This window comes from Heloderma suspectum, chromosome 1 (genome assembly GCF_057233095.1).
Source record: "Heloderma suspectum isolate Gila_16-S chromosome 1, 16-S_ref, whole genome shotgun sequence".
NCBI classification, from domain to species: Eukaryota; Metazoa; Chordata; class Lepidosauria; order Squamata; family Helodermatidae; genus Heloderma; species Heloderma suspectum.
This window is the reverse complement of record NC_139458.1, coordinates 129,440,270-129,464,517: the sequence shown is the minus strand read 5'-3', so window position 1 is coordinate 129,464,517 and position 24,248 is coordinate 129,440,270. Positions and strand designations below refer to the sequence as shown.

The window sequence follows — 24,248 nt, the reverse complement described above, 5'->3', positions numbered from 1 at the left end:
ATGGGAGTGAAGTCAGGACTTTCAGCTGTAATTCAAGGGGTTTGACAAAAGTGGGGCACTAACCCTTCAGGAAGGACAGCCAGTGGCGTATACACACCCCCATCGTTGGTGGCTCATAAGTAATGGCATGAATGGCTGACAAGCAGCTGCATGGCCAGGTGTGGCCTGTTTCCTGGTTACCCCATGACCAATCAAGCAGATAAAAGGCCTGGAGGTGGTTCTGAGTGTTACATTTGCATTTGGTAGCTGTTCACTGGAACCCGCAACATGAGGTCCAAAGAGGTGTCCACGCGAGTGAAGGGGGCCATCATTAGGCTGAGGAAACAAAATAAACCCAGCAGAGAGATAGCAAAAACAGTGGGAATGGCCAATACAACAGTTTGGAACATCCTGAAAAAGAAGGAATTATAACTGGCAAGCTCAGCAACAGCAAAAGGCCTGGCAGACACGGAAGACAACTACGGTGGATGACCGCAGAATTCTGCTCATGGTGAAGAGGAACCCTTTCACAACAACTAGCCAGGTCAAGAACGCTCTTGTGGAGGTAGGCATGTCATTGTCAACATCTACAGTCAAGAGACAGCTTTATGAATGTAAATATAGAGGCTTCACAATAAGGTGCAAACCACTGGTAACGCTCAAGAACAGAAAGGCCAGATTAGCCTTTGCCAGTAAACACCTAAAAAAGCCTGCCCAGTTCTGGAATAAGATTCTTTGGACTGATGAAACCAAGATGAACTTGTACCAGAATGATGGGAAGAGAAAAGTATGGAGAAGGAAAGGAACAGCTCATGATCCAAAGCATACCACATCATCTGTCAAACATATTTGAGGTGGTGTTATGGCAAGGTCATGTATGGCTGCCAGTGGAACTGGGTCACTGGTGTTTATTGATGACCTGACTGCTGATAAAAGCAGCAGGATGACTTCTGAAGTGTATAGGGCTATACCTTCTGCTCAGATTCAACCAAATACTGCCAAACTGATAGGACGCCGCTTCATATTGCAGATGGATAATGACCCAAAACATACAGCAAAAGCTCCCTGAGACTTGCTCAAGGCAAACACGTGGGATTTTCTTCCATGGCCAAGTCAGTCAGCTGATCTCAACCCAATAGAGCATGCTTTTCACTTCCTGAAGACAAGACCGAAGGCAGAAAGACCCACAAACAAGCAGCAGCTGAAGGCAGCTGCAGTGAAGGCCTGGCAAAGCATCTCGAGGGAGGAAACTCAGCATTTGGTCATGTCCATGGGTTCCAGACTTCAGGCAGTCATTGGCTGCAAAGGATTTTCATCCAGGTATTAAAGGCGATCCTTCAGTTTGAAATGATGTTGGTTGGTCCATTACTTATGAGCCACCAACGATGGGGTGTGTGTGTGCATGCCACTGGCTGTCCTTCCTGAATGGTTAGTGCCCCACTTTTGTCAAACCCCTTGAATTACAGCTGAAAGTCCTGACTTCGCTCCCATCTGGGTGTGTTCCCTTTCAACTTCAATGTGGTGGTGTACAGAGGCCAACTGCCAAAACAGTTATCCTTGTTCCAATATTTCTGGCCTTGACTGTATATGTTAAATAGCATGGGGGAGAAGATGGAACCGTGAGGGATGCCACAGGCCAGCAGCCATGGTGTCATATAGGAATCCCCCAGCACCACCTTCTGAAATCATCCCTCCGAGAAGGACCTGAGCTAACGGTGCCTCCCAGTCCCATCTCAGACAGACACCACAGAAAGATGCCATGGTCAATGGTACTGAAAGCTACCGAAATGTCCAGCAGAACTAACAGGGACATGCTCCCCCTGTCCAGTTCCCAGCGTAGTTCATCCACCAAGGCGACCAAAGCAGTAGAGTTTGGGAGTAAGTGGGATGGAGATACAGGGTGGAGATGCTGTTGCATATATGCTGAGTCTTGCTGTCACTTATTCCAGTGTGAGGGTCTCCTGCATGCTCCACTGCAGACATCTTTTGCTTCAGTCATGGTGGAAAACCAAAGGGAATGGCTCTTTGTTCTGCCTGTCTTCTGTGTGAAGAATATTTTGCTGCATGCTTATTCCCACACCCACCCCAACCCCCTTTTTTCTGATCACTTATTCAGGCCTTACTTAAACAGGTGCTGAACATGGAGTTGTTGTTTTTAAAACAACCATTCAGAGTTCCACACTTTCCGCAATGCATTTCTATGAACCCTAACACACCAGGATTGTGTACGCCTGGGCTTCATACTGATCTTTGTCTTGCTAATCTTGCAGCCGTTTCCAGCACTGGGTTTGTGGAACCCTGTCTGGGTAAGCTTCATTCTGTTTTTAAAACATGCCCAGTATCGAGTTCGAAATTGGCCTCAGGCAGCTAGTAGAAAGCTGTGAGGCGGTATGTCTTTAAAGGGGGCATGAGATGGAACATTGGAGCCTGGAGGTTCTGTTGCAGTTGGAGCAGAGGGTGGGGAGGCCTGAGCAGGCCGGAGGACTGTGCCGAGCAGAGAGGATTGCCTGTGTGGGTAAGAGGAAAAGGGAGGGGATGCCGAAGCAGCAAGACAGATGAGAATGGAAATCTAAGGGAATTTCAATTTGTCATTTGGGTTCCCTTGAGTTTGCGGTGGGAGAGTGGGATTGGACAGCCGTACTCATCACTTAGAAAGCTATGGTTCCCCCCCCCCCCATTTTTAGAAAATGAAACAATCGTATATAGCATCATCCATCTACCTAGCGCTTTATGACGAATGGAAGGGCAGGTCCCTGCCCAAAGGGCTTACAGTTCCATGTGCTAGAAAGTGACACAAGGGAGACAATGGAGGCAGGCCTAAACAGGGAAAGAATATGCAGTGAACTGTTTGGTTTGTTAATATTGAAATTAATAACCCAACTTTCAAGGCAAAGTAGCTTAGGCTTAGATACAGTAAGGACTGTGGTTGTGCCAAAGACTTTGCAGAACAGGTGGGTTTTGAGAAGGGACTGGGAAGAAGTAAGAGATGTGGCATCACAGAGACTTGATCCCTCATCCTGCTCCTGAGGCATAAAAAGGCTTGGTCTGCTTGAGTGAAGAAACTGCATCTGAACCTTCACCCACCCAAAGCCCTTCACATCTAGGTGGGAAGACAGAGGGGAGAGCTCAGGGGCCACCCAGCAATGCCAAAGTGCCTGTCTCCAAACCATTCCTTTGCCCTTTTTCAGTGCCTGGCAGTTCTCACCTGAAGGCTTAGATATCTACCAGAGGAGAAGCTGCCAAAGGCTTAGATAGCCTTGCTTATTTATGGGAGCTCTGAAGTAAACTAAACATGATGGGGAATAACCTTATTTGTTTGTCATGTGTCTGTCTGGTTTGCAAACAAATGTGGGGGTGGAGGTCTGTTCCCCACATCTAGAGGAGTGCCTGGGTGACATATTTCAGGAATAACTCTGTCATGTATTTATCTCTTTCCCCCTCAGCTTTCCAGTAAAGATAGTTGATTCACAAATTTTATAGGATCTCTGAGAGAGTTCTGTAAAGCAGTCTGGTTTGGTTGGGGTGCATTTGTTTGTTACATTTATATCCTGCCTTTCCTTCAAGAAGCTCAAGGTTCCCCCCTCCTTTTATCTTACTACATATGCCCCCATTTTATTCTCACAACAACCCTGTGAGGGAGATAGGTTAGGCTGAGAGATAGTGATTGGGCCAAGGTTTGGATACTAGGTTTGCTTTAGAGCAAATACACTTTCCTTGCCTAGGATTTGAACGGGGTCATTTGGCTGAATTCCTGCTCCTCTCTCCGAGATATAACCAAAAATAAAGCTTCTGTCATGTGGGTCCATGTCTGTGAATTTTTTTTAAAAATGCTTTAAGTTTTAGGGAGCTTTCTGCTTCCTTTTTATTAGGAGCCAAAGTGTAAGCCGAGTACACTGAGATGTTCCCTCTAGAGCCAAAGAGGGCCAAAGCTCCTTGAGAATTAGGGGAGAATCTACCAAAGAGCAGGAATGCAGCCAAATGCTAACCTCCAAAGAAGGCAAGTTACAGGTGAGTTATTACAGGTAAGGCAAAACCAACTAATGGTGCCTGATAGGAATGCCAAAATGAAGGTCCAGAATGGGAAACAGTTTGAACAGTTCACAGCAGTTCAGTCCTTTTAAAGGGCTTAACTCAATTTTACTTGGAAGCTGAGATTATTATATTATATTATATTATATTATATTATATTATATTATATTATATTGTGGCACTTGGTAATTAGCACAGAGGGTATAAGATGCTTGAATCTGCCCACTCCAAGCAACATCCCAGCTACAGCATTCTGGACCAACTGTTTCAAAAGCAGTCTCTGAAAAACATGTTACAGTAAATCAGCCTTCCCCAACCTGGTGCCCTCCGGCTGTTGTAGACTTCAGCTCCTGTGAGCCCCAGCCAGCATAGCCAGTGGTCCGAATCCTGGGAGTTGTAGTCCAAAATATCTGAAGGGCATCAGGTTGAAGAAGGCTGCAGTAAGGTGACCTGGAGGTGACTAAGGCATGAATGACTTCGGTCAGGTCTGGGTATACAGTGGGTTTACCCACAGGGCATATGATAGTGAGTATACTGTGTTTCCAGGGTATGCAGGCTCCACCTCCTATGGCAGTATTGCTTTGCCCCATTTTACTGTATTGTGACTCCAGGTATTGTAGTTTACTGTTTCTTAGCCCTTTGCTCACAGCTTGCTTTCCAATACCTTAACTTCTTTGATTTAAAGAAATAGTTGAAAAGAAGTGTGATAGGGAGAATACTTATTGTGAAAAGCTAGAGCGAATATAAGGGTTGTTGTGTTTATGCTGCACCATTGTTGGAATGTTTGTACAGTTAGGATGTTCGGAGGCAGGCAGAGTGACCCATGAAGTCTATTTGCTCAGCTGCAAAGGGGGCACAGAAAGGTGAAGAGTGTCTGTCTGTCTGTCTGTCTCTCTCTCTCTCTCTCTCAAATGTGTCTTGACTTGGAGAAGAGTGCTAGAGATGTGGGGCTCTATATGTGGCAGATGCATTGGATCTGCCCCTGTGACTATTGGTTTTGGGCACATGGTGGTGCAATTTATTAATTTGTTTGCATCTATAATAAAAAAAAGATACAAATGCAGACAAAGTAAGCCAGAAGTTGGCTGATTTATTTCATTATTGACATTCATGTGCTTACCTTTCAGTGCAATCCTATCCATGTCTACTCAGGAGTAAGACCCATTGAGGTCAAGTGGGCATATTTTACTTAGACAAAAATATATACCCTGCTTTTCCTTTTCAAAAGTAGTTGCTAAAAGTGGCTGACAAAATACAAAACAAAACAGTAGTCCATCATTAAAATACAATTACCCAACTAAAAGCAGCATCAAGACAAAACCACAAAGAGAACTAACAATCAGATTAAGTTATTATTGATTACATTTCTGTATCGCCCCATAGCCGAAGCTCTCTGGGCAGTTTACAAAGGTTGAAAACATTAAAAACACAATATGCAAAATTTTAAAAACATAACAAACACACAAACAGTATACACAGCTAGGCAACAACAGAATCAAATGCTTGTTTAAAAAGGGGGGTGGAATGTGGGATTGGAGCATTAGCTCTGGATTGGCTTGTGCCTCAGCCCTTTTCTTTCTAGCCTTTCCCCACATACTGAATTGCTCTTTCTTTATTTCTTTGCTATTTTTTTCTCTTTAGCTCTGGAGATGGGAGGGGAGATGTGGGCGAGATGGGGTGTTCTTTATAATGTGTACACTGGTATAAATTAAAAGCAGTAACAATTTGTAAATGTTTTTAAAAGGCCTGCTGCTTCCGAGCAGTGGGAGGAACTGGAGGAATATGTTAGGAACAGCAGAAGAATGGAAAGGAAGGAACCCTCACTGCAATAAAGAATTATGTTCTCTCTGTGGGCTGAGCAGGCTGCTTATTGAAAGGGCCAGACATCCCACAAGATAGGATGAATTTCTCCAGATCACAGAAAGCATGTTAACGCAAGGCTAGAATTCATGGTGGGGAAATTCTTACTGCAGCTGTCCATTTGCAGGAGCCAGCCAGAACCAGCATTTTAAGCCCCTTTGGTTTCAGTGGAAGAGATTTAAGCTTGATTCTCCTGTTGAAATCAGTATTACTTAAAAGTGACTGGATTGTGCTCCATGTTCTTTCTTGCTCTCTCAAACATAGGAGTGGTATGGACAAGTGTAGTAGATAGGAAGCCAAGATGTTACTACAAAGGGCATGTAGAGTAGAAGTCGTGTTTGAAACTTCTGGGTTTCAAAAATACCTTGTTGGAACCCCCAGAATATCTTGGTCACAATAAATGGGAGTACTATTCACATAGTTTATCTGAACATAGTGGATATCTACTCTGTTTAAATTCTGCAAATCAAATACATGAGCACAATGAAGCCCAACCCCCTCAGATACCAGAAATATTATGGATCTGCCCACTTTGGCTTCTGAGACTTCATGAACCATTTCTCACACAATTTAAACTTCAGTAACTTCTAACTGTAAATGCCGAGCTAAGATCTCAGGAAGGCAAACTCGGTGCCAAAAGTATGGTTGCTTTCAGTACTTTGTGCTATCACCATGTAAATGGGCATATGCCTGCTTAGATGGTCCTGTGATAGTCTGGTCTGCATCCTGTTAGTTTTTGTTGTTGTTGAAATGGTTGTATTGTAGGTATTTCATGACATTTATGAATTTTGTGTTAAATTAATTTTGGGGGAAATTAAGTTTTAAATAGAAATTTTTCTGATTCTTGTAGTTTTATTTTTTTTTAGATTTGATTTCTTTTTTATATTATTGCATCTGTTTTGGCAAGTTAGCTACTTTGGACTTTCTTTTGGAAGGAAAAATGAGGTACAAACATTAAATCAAATGAAGATGAGATTTCTGCACTTGCATGGAATTGTAGAATACAGACATCTCAGGATATTGCCGTGTTTTTTTCCTAATAGCAAATGAAACTTCTCCACAGTTTTTTCAAAGCCTTCTATAAAGAAATTGTACTTGACCATTTCTTTTCCTACCCCAATAGCTGTAATTTGTTTGTGTGCCATGTGTACAACATAGGTCACTTCCTCTGAAAGCAATGGCAGCACTAACCCTGGGTGTTCATTCAGTCACTCCTGATGTCCTGCCTTCAATGCATAGCTGCCCCATGTTTACAGAGCTGTGACTGCAGCCTTGAACCTGTATGGAGATCTCACATATTAAATAGATGTAATAGGTCCCTTGTTCATTCTGATGTAAGTGGCATAGCTCTGTTCAGTACACAAATAAAGAAGGTGTCCCTCATGTAATCTGTAGGCGGAACGTGCCTGCCTTGATACCTGAGCAAGAAGCTGAGCCGGAACCTGTGCCTGACCTGTTGGGCAGCATCCTGACTGGACAGAGCCTTCTTATGATGAGTGGTTCTGATGTTGTCATTAATAGAGATGGATCATTAACAGCAAAGAAAGCAGGTAAGGATTTTGGTTTCTCTAACCCTTATTTGTTAATGTGATGCTTGCTCAGGCTGATTCTAATTCTGTAGATGGTTTTGTGCATTATGCCCCAGAGGACATTCTTGGGATTCTTGCAAGATCCTGACAAACGAATATGAAGTAATTTGATTGTGTCCTCAGGTTTGTATTCAGTGGTGTCCTTCCACCAGTGGAACAAACACCACTGGTGGATCAAATCCCCCCCCCCCCCAGCCCCACACACCTTCAAATCTGTGTCAGAGAGTAGGTGATCCTCTGGAGCAGATTTGGGGGGCTGAAGGAGAAGGGAAACTCCTGTTGTGTGAGCAGATGTCCACTTGTGTAATGTTGGATTTAGCATCCTGTAATACAGGGGATCCCAACTTTTTTGGACCCATGAGCACATTTAGGAATTTGAGAAACTGCTGTGGGCACTACCACAAAATGTCTCCCACAGAGGATGTGGCTAGTCACCTAGTGGCTGCTGTGGGGTTCTGGCTAGTCAAGACACAAGTAATTCACCTAAGAAACTGAGTACAAACAGCGGAAGGGTCTGAACTCCAAAGCCAATCCACATATTTGTTCCTGCAGAAGCACAACAATATAACCATTTAAGGTTGCAATATTAGGCATGCTTACATAGAACTATATGGGACCTGCTTCTGAGCAGGTCTGTATAGGGTTGCTGTGCACATCCTATCCACACATGCACTTTTCCCAAGTCCCCAAAGAAAGGAAGAGTGCCCCCAGCTCCAAAAGGAAAGAAAAGGTTTACTGTACCTCAGCCCCAAACTTAGCCACGTTGTTCATACCTGGCACTCCTACCTCCTTCTCCTGCCATCAGAGCCCCCACCTGGGAAGGTGCAGAGTGAGTGAGTGAGTGTGTGTGTGTGTGTGTAAGAAGAAGAAAAAGAGAAAGGACTGGGAAGGGAGAGAAAAAATGCAAGGCTAGGGGCTGAGAAGAGGAAGAAGCTGTGAGATAGGGATGAGAGGGAGACAAAGAGCAAGGCTAGGGACTGGGAGACGGGGAAATAGTAAGAGAAAGATCAAGGCAAGAGGCTTGGAGTGGAGAGAAACAGCAAGATAAACAGGTGAGTGAGAGAGAAAGTGCAAGGCTAGGGGGTAGGAAGGAAGAGAGAGAAGAAAGCTGGGGACTGGAAAGGGAGAGAAATAGTGAGGAAATGGATTAAGTAGAGAGACGTAGGAAGGCTAGAGGCCAAATATGGAGAGGGAGGGGGTTCCGGTCTGTGTGGGCAGAAGAGGTTTGGATGGGCCAGAAAGCAACTCTTTCCTATGCTTCCTGTCTGCCAAAAAGCTGTTCATCAGTAGGTTCATGAACAAGAAGGAGAAGGTGGCAGCCTAACGGTTTTCACTTGTTTAAATTGAAAATAAACTTTTGAAGGGGGCAGGGAGTGGAAAGCATCATGGGTGCCATTGGAGCTCCTCACGGGCACCATGTTGGGGACCCCTGCTGTAATATTTAAGCCTTGATTTGGGAGCAGTTTCAGAGTTACTCGTTTCTGTTCATTTTGGGGAGTACAGCCACAATAGAAGGATCCATCATAGGACAATTGCGCTGTTGTTGGGCTTCCTAGAATACATCTCACAAATCTGATTTTATAAAACGAGACAAAACGTCCACATTTAATTCTGGAAGCAGTATATGAAAGTGTTCAAAGCCATATCCCCATAGGTATGAATTAGCTTAGGATGCTGAGAGCCTTTTATTAATAACGATAATAAAAAAGAATCTTGTGTATCTTGCACATGTGCTTGGGGAGATAATGGCTTCATATCAGAAGCCTTGTTAGCTAGTGACCCCTGTTGACTGAGGTGCTATAGTCCCAATAGCAGTTCACTGGTATAGCGATACTGCCGAAAAGGTTTCTGTCCCACGTTAACTTCATGTTAAAGTGATGGAATGTTGTTCCGGTTTGGAATACCATGAGCAGTGAGTGAAATGCTTTCTTTTTCTCCTGTATCTTTCAGTCCCATTGCTGCATGGCAATTCAAGAGTAGAGGAAGGCTTGGAGGACAGTGCCCAGCCAGGGGCATCACATTTGGGAACCCCAGTCAGTAGCTGCGGTGCTGAATCTTCAAATTCCAGGCCTGCCGTCTCAGATACTTGCTCCTCATCCCCATCAGTGCTAAGCATAGCAAACAAGGCAGTGAGTCCACCACAGGCTCCATCTGGAAGGGCACCCATTAGATTTGAATACTCGATGACTCCGAGGTCTGTTCAGACTCAGAATCTAGCAAATCTGAATAGATGTGGCCCCAAACTGGGTGAAGTGTCCAGATTTAATGGAGGCTCTAAGCTGTCTGTGGCCCCTCTTTCTGCCGCTTCTAAATCACTGTACAACAACTTCAGTTCGGTTTCAAAACCGATACCTGTTAGGCTGCCTCTGAAATCTTCTCCTAAAAGGCTTGATATCTCTGAACTTCCCAGGATACCAAAGATTAAAAAGGAAACCAGTAGTGGACATCTTGGATCTCAGTCTGTCAGTGACCGAAGTGGTGACATTCCAGGCTCCTGTATTACACAGTTGACTGGGAAAGGAAATGCAAACCAGCCAGTCAGAGGTAGTAAAATGGAAAGCAGCAAACCAAATACCACTCAGCGGCAGGCACATGCGAGTGGAGGCTCTCCTGCAAATGCTGTTGCCCACAGCAGTTCCACATTTCCTCCAGCAAGGGGGAAAATTGGAAGCTCTTCCTTCGAGAGTTTTAAAATCAACATCCCTGGAAATGTTGGGCATTCCAGCAGACTGTCTAATCCTGGATTTTGCAATACTTTCCGACCTGTTGACAGTAAAGTGGAACAGAAAGAGAATCCTTCACCCCTCTTTTCACTGAAAAAAACAAAACCGGTCAAAAGTGAAATCTATGATCCTTTTGATCCAACAGGCTCTGATTCAAGTTCAACAAATAGCAGTCCTGAAAGGTTGCCCCTCACTAATATCACCAGAACAATATCCATAGCAAGTCCAAAAGTTCAGACTTTCCAAACAGTGCGCCGCATTACACCTTACACACTAGAAAACATATTTGGATCAGGGGCTGAATTGTCTGATGTGCCATCAAGTAACACAGAGGCTCATGATGATGTGGTGATAAAGGAGAGGCTTGTGGAACAGGTCTCTGATACAGAACAAGAAAAAGTTGATGAAGAGTCAAATGCACCCTGTACGTCATCTGTCATCAAGCAAGTTACTGATGCTGAGCACTTAAATGAAGATGAGGATAGTCCTAGGATACTACTTGAAGATGACCTGCTTAGAGTAAAAATGGAGTTGGAAAGTCCTATAAGAGAAAGTGACCAGCAAAATGTACTTAAAAATGAGCAAACAGAAAAGCGATCTTTTTCAAGATCCCCATCAAATTCCAGTTCTCGGAGCCAGAAAAAAAGAAAAAAGGCTCCAATGAAAGAATACAAAAGCACCCGATCAAGATCTAGATCAAGAACATCTTCAAGGGACAGAAGCTCCAGATCTACATCGCGCTCAGTTGAAGAAAAATACAGTAAAAGCCACAGGATTAGATTAAAGGCCCGACAGTCATCAAGTGACCGCTCCAGTAGTCATGAGCGATTGAAAAAAAAAAAAGCAAAAGATAAAACTAAAGACAAGAAAGCAAAAAGCTCCTGGCCAAAAGAGCACAAGCGATCTAGATCACGATCTGGTAGTCCTGCCACCCCTTCTTTTGAGTTATATGAAAGCAGGAAAAAGAAAAAGCACTCTGCCTCTAGAGCAAGGGGACAAGAATGTTCCCGATCAAATAGTGCTGAGAGAACTAAAAAAAAGAAACACAGAAGAGAGAGAAGCTGTGATAGATATGAGAAGGAGAGGACCTCAAGGTCACGAGAAAGAAAAAGATCAAGATCCAGGTCTCGGGAAAAGCGAAAAAGGAGATCAAGGTCACCTTCTGCATCAAGGTCTCAGGAGTCCAAAGGAACTAAATCTAGGGAGAACCGACCAAAATCCAGGTCATGCTCGAAAGAAAGGAAACATAAGCCAAAAGAGATGTCACCCCTACCTCTTCAAGAGAAGGATCAGAGATCTTCAGATGACAACCTAGACAGTTCTGTCAAACATGCTCCCTCTTGGGTACAAGAGCTGGAAGATATGGCACAAGAAACTTTGAACATTCATCTAGACCTGATGCCTGTACAGGAGATTCCTTCAAAGAATGAAGTCAACATAATGAAAGTTGACGTAGAAGAGGCCATTGCAGAAGAGCATGTTTGTGAGAAGTTTGTAAATGAAATAATTCCTTCCCAGCCAGTGTATGCAAGTTCTGGAGTCTTATCTGACAATGTAGATTCTTCCATTGGGAATGAATTGACAGTGGACTATGATTCACCAGGGCTCGGTAGCCAAAGCAGTGTGAAATCGGAGGAAATTGAAGTTAAAGAAGAAGATAGTGACGTATGTCCATTTTTAACAGACTCTCTTCCAGAGAGGGAGGAAGTTGTACAGAGTCGTGATGAGGCAACACCAACTCAAACTTTGTCTGAAATCAAAATATCAGCAGAGGCTGAAAGTGGAGACCCTGTGTTAGATGAGAATGCAGCTGATGTAAATAAACCTGACCTGGAGCCAGTAGCTCAAGGTCCTGTGTTGAAATCGAAAGCACTAGTGAAAAGGGTCACATGGAATCTTCAAGAGGAAGAAAGCAATACATTGACTGCAGACAAAACACCAAGTAAGTGCAAGCAGAATCTTTAAAATGGCAAAAGCCAGTGGGTTGGATCAAGACTTAGTCAAGCTTAGAGTAGACCATTGAAATCAAGTTAGTCATGATTTTGCTTAAGTCCCATTGATTTCAAGCATGGCTAGGTCTAGATACAACCCAGTATCTTGGGGGTAGAAGCCACCTTTTCTCAATAAAAGTGTGAAGAAATATTTGTGGTTGTCATTATTCAAGGTTAGTTTGGTCCCACTAAATCAGAACCTTTGGGTTCAGGTGTAATGCCAAACCATGGTTTGCTATTATATAAGTGAGTCTTGGGCTCACAGGTGCCCTCCTTGGTTTGTGCCCTCTTGCACTGCCTTTTGTGTAGCAAATCATAGTTTGCCGTTGCATCTAAACTGGGAAACTATGACTTGCATTTGGCATCCACGCCAGAATTGCAGATGAAGGTTTGCTCATGGTTTGGCATTCTGGTCTGGAGGGCATGTGCAAATTATAGTTTTCCTGTTCAGATTAAATGGGAAGCAGTGTTTTGCTGCAAAGGGGTAACCTGAGCCTCACTCTTGTAATGCCTAGCCATGATTAGGCATTACTTGTTAACTGAGGAATAGTTCCCTATAGCACATTATGTATGTTTAGCATTGTTGACTGTGCTCTTCAAAACTTCTCAAAACAGGAGTCTTTCATATGGGGACTACTCTGTGGGATTCAGTTCCTCCCACCCTCATCCTAGACCACATTGTTGTTCAGTCGTTATGTCGTGTCCGACTCTTTGTGACCCCATGGACCACAGCGCGCCAGGCCTTCCTGTCCTCTGCTGTCCCTGGAGTGTGCTCAAGTTCATATTCATTGCATCGGTGATGCTGTCTAGCCATCTCATCCTCTGCCGTCCTCTTCTCCTTTTGCCTTCAATCTTTCCCAGCATCAGGGTCTTTTCCAGTGACCTTTCTCTTCGCATTAGGTGGCCAAAATATTTGAGCTTCAGCTTCAGTATCTGTCCTTCCAATGAGCACTCAGGGTTGATTTCCTTTAGGATTGACTGATTTGACCTTCTTGCAGTCCAGGGCACTCGTAAGAGTATTCTCCAGCACTATAGTTCGAAAGCATCAATTCTTCAGTGCTCAGCCTTCCTTATAGTCCAGCTCTCACAGCCATACGTTGCTACTCGGAAAACCATAGCTCTGATTAGACGGACCTTTGTCGGCAAGGTGATGTCTCTGCTTCTTACTATGCTGTCTAGGTTTGCCATAGCTTTCCTCCCAAGGAGCAAGTGTCTTTCAATTTCATGGCTACAGTCACCGTCTGCGGTGATCTTGGAGCCCAAGAAAATAAAATCTGTCACTGCTTCCATTTCTTCCCCCTCTATATGCCAGGAAGTGATGGGGCCAGATGCCATGATCTTAGTTTTTGTAAAGTTGAGTTTCAAACCAGCTTTTGCACTCTCCACTTTCACCCTCAACAAGAGGCTCTTTAGATCCTCTTCGCTTTCTGCCATTAGGGTGTTATTGTCTACGTATCTGAGGTTGTTGATAATTCTCCCAGCAATCTTAATTCCGACCTGTGATTCATCCAGCCTGGCATTTCTCATGATGTACTCTGCATATAAGTTAAATAAGCAGGGTGACAATATGCAGCCTTGTCGTACTCCTTTCCCAATTTTGAACCACTCGGTTGTTCCATGTCCGGTTCTTACTGTTGCTTCTTGACCCTCATACAGGTTCCTTAGGAGACAGGTAAGGTGGTCTGGTACTCCCATCTCTTTCAGAATTTGCCACAGTTTGTTGTGATCCGCACAATCAAAGGCTTTAGTGTGGTCAGTGAAGCAGAAATAGACGTTTTTCTGGAATTCTCTTGCTTTCTCCATGATCCAGCAGATGTTGGCGATTTGATCTCTAGTTCCTCTGCCTCTTTGAAACCCAGCTTGTACTTCCGGTAGTTCTCGGTTCGCATACTGCTGAAGCCTAGCTTGTAGGATTTTGAGCATCACCTTGCTGGCATGTGAAATGAGCGCAATTGTACGGTAGTCTGAACACTCTTGGCATTGCTCTTCTTTGGAATTGGAATGTAAACTGACCTTTTCCAGTCTTGCGGCCACTGCTGAGTGTTCCAAATTTGTTGGCATATTGAGTGCAGCACTTTAACAGCATCATCTTTGAGGATTTTAAATAGCTCAGCTGGAAGACTGTCATCTCCGCTAGCTTTGTTGTTAGTAATGCTTCCTAAGGCCCACTTGACTTCACTCTCGAGGATGTCCGGCTCAAGTTCAGTGAGCGCACTATCATGGCTATCAGGGACATTCAGATCTTTCCTGTATAGTTCTTCTGTGTATTCTTTCCGCCTCTTCTTAATCTCATCTGCTTCTGTTAGGTCCCTGCCTTCTTTGTCCGTTATCATGCCCGTCTTTGCACAAAACGTTCCCTTGAGATCTCCGGTTTTCTTGAAAAGATCTCTAGTCTTTCCCATTATATTGTCTTCCTCGATTTCTTTGCATTGTTCATTTAAGAAGGCCTTGTCTGTCCTTGCTATCCTCTGGAACTCTGCATTCAGTTGGATATATCTTCCCCTTTCTCCCTTGCTTTTTGCTTCCCTTCTTTCCTCAACTACTTGTAAAGCCTCATCAGACAGCCACTTGGCTTTCTTGCATTTCTTTTTCTTTGGGATGGATTGAGTTGCTGCCTCCTGAACAGTGTTACGGACCTCCATCCATAGTTCCTCAGGCACTCTGTCTATCAGGTCTAATCCCTTAAATCTATTCCGCACCTCCACTGTATATTCATAAGGGATATGATTTAGGTCATACCTGAATGGTTTCGTGGTTTTCCCTACATTCTTCAATTTAAGCCAAAATTTTGCAAGAAGCAGCTCATGATCTGAGCCACAGTCAGCTCCAGGTCTTGTTTTTACTGACTGTATAGAGCTTCTCCATCTTTGGCTGCAAAGGACATAATCAATCTGATTTCGATATTGACCATGTGGTGATGTCCATGTGTAGAGTCGCCTCTTGTGCTGTTGGAAAAGAGTGTTTGCTATGATCAGCGTGTTCTCTTGGCAAAACTCTATTAGCCTTTGTCCTGCTTCATTTTGTACACCAAGGCCATGCTTGCCTGTTATCCCGGTGATTTCTTGACTTCCTAATTTAGCATTCAATCCCCTATGATGAAGAGGACATCTTTTTTTGGTGCTAGTTCTAGAAGGTGTTGGAGGCCTTCCTAGAACTGATCAGCCTCAGCTTCTTCAGCATCAGTGGTTGGGGCATAGACCTGAATTACTGTGATGTTGAATGGTTTGCCTTGGATTCGTACTGAGATCATACCATCGTTTTTGAGATTGTACCCCAGTACTGCTTTTCTCACCCTTTTGTTGACTATGAGTGCTACTCCATTTCTTCTAAGGGATTCTTGCCCACAGTAGTAGATATGATGGTCACCTGAATTAAATTCGCCCATGCTTGTCCATTTTAGTTCTCTGATTCCCAAGATGTCGATGTTCAATCTTGCCATCGCATGTTTGACCACCTCCAGCTTACCTTGATTCATTGACCTTACATTCCAGGTTCCTAAACAATATTGTTCTTAAAGCATCGGACTTCCTTTTCACCACCAGACACATCCACAGCTGAGTGTTCTTTCGGCTTTGGCCCAGCCGCTTCACTCTTTCTGGCGCTATTTGGAAATTCCATCTGCTCTCCCCAGTAGTATATTGGACACCTTCCGACCTGAGGGGCTCATCTTCCGGCGTCATATCTTTTCGCCTTGTGATACGTTCCATGGGGTTTTCTTGGCAAGAATACTGGAGTGGGTTGCCATTTCCTTCTCCAGTGGACTACGTTTTGTCAGAACTCTCCACCATGACCTGTCCGTCTTGGGTGGCCCTGCACGGCATAGCTTATGGCTTCACTGAGTTACGCAAGCCCCTTTGCCTCAATAAGGCAGTGATCCATGAAGGGGCCTAGACCACATGGAATATGTTAAATATCTGATCTGGCTTAAGGAGCTTTAAGCTAAGAATTCAACTTCTCTAGGTATTTCTAAACTCTTCAAATAGTGTTTATGCTTGCACACAAAAGAAGTTGTATAAGGTGGCTTACCAGTCATATAGACCTTTCCTTAGCACTCATAAGGTTAGGTGGACTAAGGTGCTTTTATTTGCTGTTATCACCTGGATGTATTGCTCTGCTGACATGCTTTTCTTCTCTTGGGGAATTTTTAGGGGTGCCATTCTGTAAGCAGCAGAGAACAAAAGAAGGGGTCTGGAAAGCAGAGGATTTGACCCAAACATTAAATCAGGTGCAGTTAACTGAGCCTCCTCCAACCAATTATATGATTCCTGAGCCCATGTTTCCTGATCTAGATTCCTCTCAGGTTGGTTCCCCCTCCCAAAGTCGAGAATTATGGAAGGCCATTCCACTTCCATCTGTGAACTTGTACCCCACCAAATTTCATTGCGGAATGCTTTTCCTCCTCCCACGTGCAGTACATTTCATACTGCCCCTACACTTCAGTCATCGTCACCAAAAAAAAGAGGCATTTTAAGACCAATTATGAGTTTGATGGCATTCAACTATGTTTTTGGTAATTAACTCCCCTCCACTGCTCACAAGTAACGGGAGTGAGGCTGCCGAGAGCATAGTAGCCTTAGTCCTTCTGAATTTGCAGAAAGTCATGTAAAGTTCTAGAGAATGGAAGTTGTCCTAGGAATCCCTGAGGCCCCCATTCTCTGTGTTGTGGTGTAAGGAGTGGCTTCTAACTTCTGTTCCTTTTCCCTTCAGGTTTACAACCAAAACCTGCCTCTGACAGCACCACTGTCCTCGAGTCTGCCCCCCTATGCCCCTGTTAGTCAGCCCACCGTTCAGTTCATCATGCAGGGGAGTCTTCCTCTGCTCAGCTGCGTGGCAGGACAAGGCTTGACACCAGAGCCTGGCAATCTGGCCACCGCTTCAGAGCCCAGCATTCAGGCTGCTTCTACAGGAGACCTGGAGGAGAAAGTCAAAGCACCTAAAACCCCTTTGGATAAAACAAAAAATGAAGAGGTGGGTGGATGCAAATGGCTAGCTTAAGATGATATAATTAAGGTGATTCATCCTACTTCTAAGGACATAAATCTAAGAATTGGCTTGCTGGATCAGACTAGCCAGTCCAGAATGATCAACCAGATGCCTTATAGGAAATAGATTTTTTTTTTTTTTTTAGTGCATCTACGATACTGGCTGTCACCCCATTTTGTGATCAGGGATTCTATAAAGATGCAGTTCACGAAGATGTGTTGCCTTTTTGTTTGTCCTGAACCTCCCGACGATCCATTTTGCTGGATGATCTCACATTCTAGGGTGGGGGAAGGAGAGAGATAGAAACTTCTCTCCACTCATTTGGTTTATGCTATTGGCAATTTTATCACCTTGAATCGTGTCCTCTGCCATCTTTCTAAGCCAAAAAGCCTCTCTAGCTTTTCCTCGCAAGTAAGATGCTGCATCTTCTGATGCCATTTGTACCACAAGGGTCCAATTCAGTGATTTTGACCTTGTCTTCAAGCCTGAACTGATGATGAGGCGCAAGAGCTGCGGAAGGTCCAGAAACAACTGTAATCCCCTTGAACTCAAACCAGCCCCTTTTCCCTGGTTGAACGTAGCCATCTCAGGCAGGACATTGGCTTGGATGGGGGTCGGACACAGGGTCCATGCTCCTCAGCACTTGCTGGTGTGTGTGCCTGGCACTGTTTGCCTTACTGTTTAATGTGTGTTGCTTGAGTGTCCACCTTCTCTAAAGGCTTGTCAAACTCTTCTGCAGCCCCAGCCACCTGACCTGCACCTTGCGGGCCTCACTTCCTTTCTGGGCGAAGGGGATATTTGCATTCATTCCTCATGCTCATAAGGACAGTAGTAGATGGGTTGTCCTCCTTTTAAGATCTTGGGTACTGATGAAACATGGCTGCTCTTAAGAAAAAAGTTTTATGCAAGCCTGTATGGAAACTTGGGGATGGCTGCTTGGTACATTGTTCTGTTATGTGGATGTTTCTGAGCCATATAACCCCTCCGGTACCCCCCTCCTAACTTCCAGTTAACTTAACTGTTCCTTCTGTACCTTTTCCAGCTTTACTATATGTTTTTTTAAAAACAGGTGATCAGGACTGCCCAGATGTGTGTTCTGTGGATTTATATAATGGGATTGACGCTAACTATGTTGTGTTCAACCTCTTTCCTGAGTATTCCAAACACTTCCCCTTTTTGCTACTGCAGCATTCCAAGCTGCGGATTCAGTGAACTTTCTACTATTTATTTTATTTATTGGGTTGTATCCAGTATCTGCCTTATTGGGTTGTACCCATCAGAGGAAGGGGTCTGCTCTTGGAAGGTTCCTCTCATTTTTGTGGGGATCCCCCTCCCTGACACACAACAGCTCACCCCATTCAGCAGCATCTCCTGACTCTTTGTGTGGCATTTTCCGTGAGCTGGAGGAGTTGCCATGGGAAGGAGGAGATGGGAAATTCCACTTCCACCAGCACAGTTGATCCAGCCGAAATCTGGATCCAACACATTATCCGCTTCTCATTATAAAATAATCCGAAAGCGGGGTACAAAACCAATAAAGCACAGTAAATTCATATAAACGACCAATAAAGAAATAAAGCCATGAATTAAGGAACAATATTAGAAGTTTGACCCATTGAGACTTCATACAGATCTTACTTCAATGAAAAAGAAGTTTACATCCAATTAAGTCTCCCTGGTGTAATTTAAAAATGGAGAGAGCTGCATTTGTCCATAAGGCCCCACTTCCTGAACCAGTTTCATAATCATGGAATGGAACCTGGGCATGCTTAGAGGTATCCATGTCCTTCTGTCTCTTAGCATGATCTTGAGCCCTGCTATTGAAAACCGGGGCCAGTTCTAAGGAGGAAATCTAGCTGAAATTATAAGCCCTGTACTCTGCTTGTGCTGAGAGGTACTTTGGAAATTTCAAAGCTGAGTTCTAGCATTGAACTGAAAAGTTCTGGCTTCTTCCAAGACCGAATCCCAGCTCTGTGTTGCAGTTCCTGGAGGTCTGAGGTGTAATCATGTCTGCGCATCCCACTTTATTTCCCCAGTTCTAACATAACTGGGACTGCAAGGGCTATAGCCACAAGGGAACAGCAGCAGTGTCCTGTAACGTATGAACCGTTGCTCTGATGTTTTGGTTTGAGATGCCACTTGCAGATGTTTTTTGGGTTAACCCAGTATTTGTTCTTGTAGTACATGAAGAAACTTCATATGCAAGAGAGGGCTGTGGAAGAAGTGAAACTTGCAATTAAGCCCTTTTACCAGAAGAGGGAGATCACCAAGGAGGAATACAAGGAAATTCTTCGGAAGGCAGTGCAAAAGGTAATTGGGAGGAGGATGGCAGAGCTCATCTTAAATTCAGGCAGTCAGCTGTGAAGGGCTCATATATACCTGTATGCTCTAGGAACTGGATTTTAGCTGCTGACACAGTAGTATCCTCCTCTTTCAATTAGTTAATTTAAAGTCAAGAAATGCAGAGCAATTCTAGCTTGCACCAACTGGGATGACTGAAACTGACCCGTTCTCCTCTTGCTGTTTGTAGATCTGTCATAGCAAAAGCGGGGAAATCAACCCCATGAAGGTGGCTAATCTTGTGAAGGCGTATGTTGAGAAGTACAAACATATGAGGAAACATAAGAAGACTGATACGGAAGACGAGCCTCGCGAAATGGGCAACTGAGAAGAGCCGGGACCCCCGCCCCCCCGGTGAAATGGGAAAAGGCATTTCTAGGAAAGTTTTCTTCCTCCAGAGGAAGGCAGGGATATGCAATTGCATGTTGCAAGCGCTCCCCCCCACCGCCCTCCCAACCTCAGAAACTGAATGCAGTAGGACCTTCCCACAGGGTGACACATTTTCATATAGGAGTAGAATCTCCTCCTGGATTTGACTGCAATATAAGAACCAAATGTCAGCATATCCCACTGAACTTGTGGAGAAACTCTGGACAAAGGAAACTCTGTGTTGTGGTGGGCAGGCAGGGTACCCTATCAGTTGTCATGGTTTTACTTTAATCACTTTTTTTTGTCCGTGCATCTGTCCTCACAGTTTAAAGCAGACAGTTTTATATGCAGTATACGGCAATGTATGCTGCTCTGATTGTGTTCTTATTTATCAGAAATTTGGATTCTTTAGAGATTTCTCAGAAATTGGTTTAATACTTGAACTGTGGTATTTTTAGCCTGTTCTATGACGGAAATATTGACTCACTCTGTCGTTTGGGAGTTGCAGATGTGCGCTGACCTTTATAAATTCTCTTCTGAAAATACTGCTTCAGAGGTGGCATTTATTTACATTTTGTCAGTATATCGCAACGAGGAACTTGATTTGGGATTATTGGGGGCATAGTGACCCCGAACTATGTAGCCCCTCCTTGTAAATAATGTGCCGAAGGCTGGTTTTGAGTTGGGTCTTTCACCGAAAGGAGACCAAAAGAGCAACGTTTGGAAACTTTCATTAGCGAACCCAAGGAATGCGACAGAAGTATGTACAAAGCAGAAATGTGACAATTTATAAAGTTATTTTGAATTGTTTCTTGTTCATATTTGTTCTTTTGCTGATTCTTGGATGATTCTTGGTTTGTAGTGTTAATCTAGATAAACAAAGGTATAATTTTTTTTTACAAAGGCTAGAAGACATAGAATTCTTCTATAGACATAGAATTTCCAGGATTTGGGATTGGTAATAGGATGTGGTTTAGGAGCATCCCCAAGCTCTTCTAATCTGGGTTGGTGACAGTATTATGTAATGCCGAACGCAGTGAAGTGGGGGGGGTAGTGGTTATTTCATGGGGGAGGTCATTTATGATCCCATGGCCTGCTTCCAAACCTTAAACTTAACTGTATGCACTTGTCCTATTTCTTCTTCCAACTGCTTTTTGTTTCATTTACAGTCAGGGCCAGAAATATTGGAACAACGATAACTGTTTTGGCCGTTGACCTCTGTACACCACCACAGTGAAGTTGAAAGGAAACACACCCAGATGGGAGCGAAGTCGGGACTTTCAGCTGTAATTCAAGGGGTTTGACAAAAGTGGGGCACTAACCATTCAGGAAGGACAGCCAGTGGCATACACACACACCCATAGTTGGTGGTTCATAAGTAATGGAAAAAGCCAACATCATTTCAAACTGAAGGATCGCCTTTAATACCTGGATGAAAATCCTTTGCAGTCAATGACTGCCTGAAGTCTGGAACCCATGGACATGACCAAATGCGGAGTTTCCTCCCTCGAGATGCTTTGCCAGGCCTTCACTGCAGCTGCCTTCAGCTGCTGCTTGTTTGTGGGTCTTTCTGCCTTCGGTCTTGTCTTCAGGAAGTGAAAAGCATGCTCTATTGGGTTGAGATCAGCTGACTGCCTTGGCCATGGAAGAACATTCCACTTCTTTGCCTTGAGAAACTCTTGGGTAGCTTTTGCTGTATGTTTTGGGTCATTATCCATCTGTAATATGAAGCGGCGTCCTATCAGTTTGGCAGCATTCGGTTGAATCTGAGCAGAAAGTAAAGCCCTATACACTTCAGAAGTCATCCTGTTGCTTTTATCAGCAGTCAGGTCATCAATAAACACCAGTGACCCGGCTCCATTGGCAGCCATACATGCCCATGCCATAACACTGCCCCCACCATGTTTGACAGATGATGTGGTATGCTTTCATCATGAGCTGTTCCTTTCCTTCTCCATACTTTTCTCTTCCCATCATTCTGGTACAAGTTCATCTTGGTTTCATCAGTCCAAAGAATCTTATTCCAGAACTGGGCAGGCTTTTTTAGGTGTTTGCTGGCAAAGGCTAACCTGGCCTTTCGGTTCTTGAGCGTTACCAGTGGTTTGCACCTTGTTGTGAAGCCTCTGTATTTACATTCATAAAGCTGTCTCTTGACTGTAGATGTTGATAATGACATGCCTACCTCCTCAAGAGCATTATTGACCTGGCTAGATGTTGTGAAAGGGTTCCTCTTCACCGTGAGCAGAATTCTGTGGTCATCCACTTTAGTTGTCTTCCGTGGTCTTCCAGGCCTTTTGCTGTTGCTGAGCTTGCCAGTTAATTCTTTCTTTTTCAGGAAGTTCCAAACTGTTGTATTGGCTACTCCCAATGATTTTGCTATCTCTCTGCTGGGTTTATTTTGTTTCCTCAGCCTAATGATGGTCTCCTTCACTCCATGGACACCTCTTTGGACCTCCTGTTGCGGGTTCCGGTGAACAGCTACGAAATGCAAATGTAACACTCAGATCCACCTCCAGGCCTTTTATCTGCTTGATTGGTCAAGGGGTGCCCAGGAAACAAGCCACACCTGGCCATGCAGCTGCTTGTCAGCCATTCATTCCATTACTTATGAGCCACCAACGATGGGGGGGGGGGTGCATGCCACTGGCTGTCCCTCCTGAATGGTTAGTGCCCCTCTTTTGTCAAACCCCTTGAATTACAGCTGAAAGTCCTGACTTCGCTCCCATCTGGGTATGTTTCAACTTCAGTGTGGTGGTGTACAGAGGCCAACTGCCAAAACAGTTATCCTTGTTCCAATATTTCTGGCCCTGACTGTATATCATGAGTTAATAGGTAGTCTACACGCAGGCTTTTCTCTACAGTAGATACTGTAGAACCAGGCTTCTGCCCATCTGTCTTTCAAGATGAGTGCCTATACCAACCTTCCTCAACCTGGCGCCCTCCAAATGTGTTAGACTGCAACTCCCATCATTGGTTGGAGGTGTAGTCCAGCAAATCTGGAGGACACCAGGTTGGGGAATGCTGGCCTAGAGCTTTAAAAGTGACTTTAAAATACAAGCCAGATATACACAAGAGGGCCTAGTGAGTCAACCCACAATGGAATTGCAAGAATATTTACCTAACACTTCAGTGCAATTACTAAATATCCATGTATAAGGATATTATCACCTTGGATAAAATTCAAATGTTATATATAGTGTTCTTTTAATAGTGACTTAGATGTAATACATCCACGGGTCTCTTTTTCTCTTGAATTATTAATATGCTGTGCCGAAACCCCACCTGCCCTTTCGCAACCTCTTCGTTTCCCTGCGAAAGATGCAGTTGTTTTTCTGCTGCTTTTTCTGGGATTTTGAGAATTTCTTTGAAAGTTCTGAGGGTGCAGGGCTTGAGTGCTTACCATACTGGAAGGAGGTGGAAGAGGGGCTCCTTTCTTTTACCATTCCCCCCCCCCCCCGCGCTTCTGTCCTTGCAGCCTCTCCGGCTGCTTGAACTTCTCGGAAAGCTAGATGGACCTTGGTCTGATCCACAGGGCTCTTGTGTTCTTAAAACCAAGAGGGGCATTTTTAAATTTTGCTTTACTGCTATTAAAAGACCTTTTAGCAGCAACAAGAATAACAACAAATCCTCTCTCAGCTTTCAGGCACTCAGCAGGCAGCAGCATTGCAAAGCCCCAAGGGAGGAAGTTCTCCAGAGGGGCTTTCAGAGAAACTCAAGCAGCCAGAGAAGCTGCAAGGACAGAAAGGGGTAATGGGAATAGTAAAAGAAAGAGCGTACGTACACACACACACATACACCCTCTGCCACCTCCTTACAGTAAGGTAAGCACTGAAGCCCTGCACCCTGAGAAATTTCTCCAAAATTCTCACCCCTTCCCACAATTTTCAGATACAGTTTCTTTTCGCCCCTCCCTGCCCAAACAAATGGTTGAAAATAAATAGGTAAAAAAAAATTGGCACAGTGCTCATTATTAACTGGAGACTGAGATCCAAGAGTAGTGTTAAGCAGTTGAGGGCTCTTCACTAACAAATGGAGATCTGAAATAAGTCCTGGGGAACTGTGGGCCACCCTCCTACACTGTTCTACATGCACTGTGTGCATTTCGTGGATGTCAGGGGTATTGAGAGTTGAATGGCTAATGTGCATAACAGCCGACCTCTCAGATGCTTGTAAGCAAGTTCCACTGACATTACTGGGACTTGTTTTCCAGGATGTGTGTTCAAAATGTCCAGTCCTGTCGGCATAACTTGGAATACCTTTTAGTCATGTTTATATTCTGCCCCACACTCACCTGTGTACCCTCAAAATGTATTTATATTTAATTTAGTTTTCCCGTAGCTCAGGGGTGCACATCCTTTTTGCTCCCAAGGGCCACATCCAGTGTT

The 24,248-nt window shown here is 44.2% G+C and overlaps 1 protein-coding gene across 6 annotated transcripts in view; it reads left to right on the top strand.

Annotated features, from left to right (window-relative positions):
* PHRF1 (PHD and ring finger domains 1) overlaps positions 1-20,673 on the top strand; it is a 51,205-nt gene extending 30,532 nt beyond the window's left edge. For 5 of the 6 annotated variants that reach the window (XM_084857041.1, XM_084857033.1, XM_084857083.1 and 2 more), the window contains exons 13-18: positions 7,264-7,418; positions 9,408-12,122; positions 16,320-16,471; positions 16,879-17,139; positions 19,336-19,464; positions 19,685-20,673. In XM_084857041.1, coding sequence (XP_084713167.1) covers positions 7,264-7,418; positions 9,408-12,122; positions 16,320-16,471; positions 16,879-17,139; positions 19,336-19,464; positions 19,685-19,822 — 3,550 coding nt within the window. In that variant the 3' untranslated portion in view covers positions 19,823-20,673. The remainder of the gene's footprint in view (positions 1-7,263; positions 7,419-9,407; positions 12,123-16,319; positions 16,472-16,878; positions 17,140-19,335; positions 19,465-19,684) is intronic. The other variant, XM_084857053.1, reaches the window with a different exon arrangement.
* Positions 20,674-24,248: the final 3,575 nt, after the last annotated feature.